The sequence below is a fragment of the Myotis myotis genome, unplaced genomic scaffold (assembly GCF_014108235.1).
Source record: "Myotis myotis isolate mMyoMyo1 unplaced genomic scaffold, mMyoMyo1.p scaffold_m19_p_1, whole genome shotgun sequence".
Lineage (NCBI taxonomy): Eukaryota > Metazoa > Chordata > Mammalia > Chiroptera > Vespertilionidae > Myotis > Myotis myotis.
In genome coordinates, this window is record NW_023416313.1 from 51,883,890 (window position 1) to 51,888,493 (window position 4,604).

Here is a 4,604-nt window from a genome sequence, read left to right on the forward strand (position 1 = left end):
TGAAAGTGTTTTCTCCTTTTAAGTTTTCTGGAAGAGTTTTTGTAGAATGGGTATTAATTCTTCATTGTTGAAGCCATCTGAGCTTGGAGTTTTCTTTGTGGGGAGGTTGTACACAGAAAATTCAATTCATTTAATAGATATAGGACCATTCAAATTACCTACAGTTTTTTAGTTTTGGTAGTTTATGTTTCCTTTTTATCTAACTTGTCAAATTTACTGACAAAGTTTTCTTATGTTCCTGTATTATCATTTTAATATCCTTAGAATCTATAGTGATATCATTTTCATTCCTGGAACTGAAATTTTTTGTCATCTCTTTATTTTCTAATCAGTCTGGCTAAAATGTTATCAACTTATTGATATTCCAAAATAACCAACTTTTGGTTATATTTATTTTTGCTATTGTTTTACTATTTTCTATACCATTAATTATTGCTCTCATCTTTATTTCTTTTCTTCCACCAGCTTTGTAATTAATTTATTTTATTTCCTGTCTCTTGACTTGAAATATTTTATCTCTTCTAATATAGGACTTTAGTCCTATAACTTTCTCTCTACATACTGCTTTAGTAATATCTCATAAATTTTCATATATTGCTTTCATTTTTAGTGTGTTCCAAACACTTTATTTTCCTTATTTATCTTTTTAACTCATGGATTACTTAAAAGTTTACTTAATTTCCAAGTATTTGGAGATTTTCCAGAAATCTTTATTGATTTATAATTTGTCTACTCTTTTCATCAGATGCTGAAGAAGAGGTATTGAAATCTCCTACTATAATTACAGATCTAGCTACTTTTCCTTTAAGTTATATCAGATTTTGCTTTATGTATTTTGAAGCTCTGTTTTAGGTACATAAATGTTTTGGATTGTTATGTCCTCTGAAGTGACCCCTTTATTATTAAAAAATGACCTTATTTATCACTGGTAATATTCTTCACTCTGAAATTTACTTTCTGATATTAATATAGCCACTCCAACTTTCTATTAATATTATCATGGTATATCTTGCTTCTCTTCTTTTTAACTTTTTTTTCTTTATATCTGAAATGTGTTCCCTGGAGGCAATATATATTTGAGTCTTATTTTTTATCTGATATAACAGTCTCGCTTTTTAATTGAGGTAATTAGACCACTTACAGTTAATGTGATTATTTACATGGTTAGGTTTAAATATATTTTCCTGTGTTTTGTTTTAATCCTTACCCAAGGATATGTTTTTATTGATATTAGAGAGAAAAGAAGGTAGAGATAGAGAGAAAAAAACATAAATCTGTTTTCTCCCATTCACATCCAGACCAAGGATAGAATCCGCAACCTAGGTATGTGCCCTGACTGGGAATCAAACCTATAACCTTTTGGAGTCTGAGATGTTGCTTCTACTAACTGAGCCAGCTTGCCAGGGCCCTCCTGCTGTTTTTTATTTTTCTATCCTCCTTTTCCTTTTCATCTCCTTTCTGCCTTATTTTGGATTAACTGAATATTTTTATGGTTCATGCCTATGTATTTAATTTACTTATTATATTTTGTTTTATTTTATAATTTAGAGTATTCATCTTCAATTATCAGTGTAACTTAAAATGTTATATTGCTTCTCATATAGTATATGAACTTTATATTATTATACTTCCATTTATACACTTCCAACTTTCTTTTTTTTTTTACATATGCTTAAACTTCATACTAGATTATTTTTGTTTGAGTAGTCAGTTCTTTTTTTTCTACTTGAAAATAATGTTTACTGTAATATTTCACAATTTTTTCAGCATACACCCACCTAAGTCAATTAAATAAAAAGGTATATGTAAGTAATTTAGTTGAAATCATAATATACTTTTAAAAAAATAACAACATAAAAGTTAAAATGTAAACACTGCCTCTTTAAAAAGAAGTTTCTCCTGGTAATATGCATACACATTGCCACAAATTTTATATGTGTGTATATATATATATATATATATACACACACACACACACATATATATATATACATATATATATGCACATGTTTACACTAAAAGATTTATGTATGTAGCAGTGCACTTAAGACTACTCTTTGTATAAACTTATTTTATAAATAGCTACTCTAATCAGTGCAAGTAGTGAGACTATGTAAAGTGTCTGAAGAATTTTAATTTGGCAAATATTTTCCCGGGAAATGTGTAATCTATGAAAATACTAAATTTCTATTGTAAGAATTTATGTTTCCACTAAACATTCAGTAAAGGTGATGTGGTTTCCCTACTATGCACAACATAGGACTTTTGGTGTCTATTAAAAACAACAACAAATCCCTGAATTTTGGGAGGTTGGTTACATCTCTTAAGTGTGCGTAGCACAAATAACCAAATCCTCCTCCACAGTGTTAGAAAATGTCTGATGTGTTCAGGAAGACTATTCAAAAAGAATCTGAATAGTCTTTATTCTAAAGGGCATGGAGCAGAATTTTATGACAATGGAGAGGGTTAGCCCCCAACCTTAACTGTCAACGTTAAAAAACACACCAAATATTTCTATAGTGATTTTTGCTGTAATTTATTTACTTCAAGTCACAGATCCACTGTAGGGTTCTCATAAGTCATGTAGCAAGTGGTTTACAAATAAGCACAGTCTGTGATGGTGTCATCAAACTAAGAGGTGGAATTGCGAATTCTTTCCTTATCTGAAAAGCTCATGCATGGTATGATTATGGCATACCGGAGATGTACCTTGCTCCAATTAGCATCAGCAGGCTACTCACTATGAAAAAGCCCAAGGGCAGACTAGAGAAGGCAGGGGAAACAGTACTTTCAGGAGTCTGAGTTGTAATCCAGCCCATTGACTTCATCGTAGCTTTCTTCCATGTAGAATAACGAGTATCGCTTTCCATGGCATTGATCTGTGGCTCAATCCGTTCCATCACCACGGCTGACAAATCCTCGGGCTTAAGACTCCAAACGCCCACCCCTTCTGCAGCTCCCGCTGCCATGGCGGCTCCCAGTGCGGTCGTGTCAGCTACAGTGGGCTTGATTACTGGAATCCGCAGAATGTCTGCTTGTAGCTGCATAAGAATTTTGTTTTTGGTCATTTTCCCATCCACCTGCAAATGGCTGAGTGGAATTCCACAGTCACGGTTCATGGCATCCAAAATCTCTCGGGTTTGGAAACAAACAGCTTCTAATGCAGCAAAAGCAATATGATTTTTATTGGTGAACTGAGTGAGCCCACAGATGATCCCTCTGGCGCTGGGATCCCAATGAGGTGCATATAACCCTGAAAAGGCTGGGATGAAGTAGCAGCCATAAGAAGTACCTGCTTCCTTAGCAAGTTCTTCAATTTCTTCTGAGGACTCTATAATTCCAAGATTGTCTTTTAGCCAGCGAATAACTTCACCGGCTATAGCAACCGAACCTTCCAGTGCATAACATGCTGGCTTGTTTTTGCCTAATTTGTAAGCCACTGTGGTCACAAGGCCGTGGTCAGAAAACACACACTTACGGCCGGTGTTACACAGTAAGAAGCAACCTGCTCCATACGTGTTTTTGGCTTGCCCTTCCTGGAAGCACATCTGTCCCACCAATGCAGCTGACTGGTCCCCCAAACACCCCGAGATGGGCACCCCTTCTAAGGACCCAGACTTCATTTGGCCATAGATCTCCGAAGAACTGCAGACGCTGGGAAGAATGTTCATTGGAATTTCAAAAAAGTTACAGAGCTCCTTATCCCATTCCAAAGAGTGGATGTTGAAGAGCATCGTCCTGCTTGCATTTGTCACATCGGTGCAGTGGACGCCTCCCTCCGCGCCTCCCGTCAGGTTCCAGATGAGCCAGGAGTCAACGGTCCCAAAGAGAGCTCTCCCTTCTTCCACAGCCTTTTGAACGCTTTCCACATTGTCCAGCAGCCAACGAAGTTTCACGGCGCTGAAGTAAGTGCTCAGGGGAAGGCCCGTCTTGGACTTGACAAAGTTATTATTTCCTGGAATTTTTTTGCTCAGTTTCTCCACGGTAGACTGGGTTCGTAGGTCCAGCCAAGCGATCGCGTTGTAGAGCGGCTCTCCGGTCAGCCGGTCCCAGACTAGAGTGGTTTCCCTCTGGTTGCTGATGCCGATGGCTTTTATGTTGGAGATATCAATATTCAGTTCGCTCAGCTGCTCGCACGTTTTCTCTATGCACTCAAAGACAGACTGAATAATTTCGTGAGGGTCCTGTTCCACCCATTCTTCTTTTGGAAGCTCTTGTGATATTCTCACTTGGTGTTGACCAAATACCTCGGCTGTTTTGGGATTGAAAACCAGAAAACGAGAGGAGTTCGTCTCCTGGACCACTCCCCCCACCAAGGACTCCCCAACCGACTTTGGGGCTGCCATGAAAGCAGTCGGTAGGCTCAGCCGCGCGGTTTCCAGGTGATAGAGGTGGGGGGCGGGGAGGGGCACGCGGTGACTCCGGAGTCTAAGGCGCAGGCGCAGCACCTACCTGGGCTGCACCTGCAGCAGCTCGAGGCAGCCGTTGTCCTCCAACTGGTGCTACATCTCACCCCACCCCCGCTCCCACCTACTCAGTTATCTTTTAAGGAAGTTTTAGATGTTTTAGAAAATCATACATTTACCCACATAATTACTATTAGC

The 4,604-nt window shown here is 38.0% G+C and overlaps 1 protein-coding gene across 1 annotated transcript; it reads right to left on the reverse strand.

Annotated features, from left to right (window-relative positions):
* Positions 1 to 2,687: 2,687 nt before the first annotated feature.
* Positions 2,688 to 4,346, reverse strand: GK2 (glycerol kinase 2). The gene has a single exon (XM_036304906.1). The coding sequence runs from the start codon at positions 4,344 to 4,346 to the stop codon at positions 2,688 to 2,690; it is 1,659 nt and encodes a 552-aa protein (XP_036160799.1).
* Between the last annotated feature and the right edge of the window lie 258 nt (positions 4,347 to 4,604).

What these genes read in the sequence shown, in the direction of transcription:
- GK2 (XM_036304906.1), bottom strand. Translation starts at nt 4,346, where the DNA reads ATGGCAGCCCCAAAGTCGGTTGGGGAGTCCTTGGTGGGGGGAGTGGTC.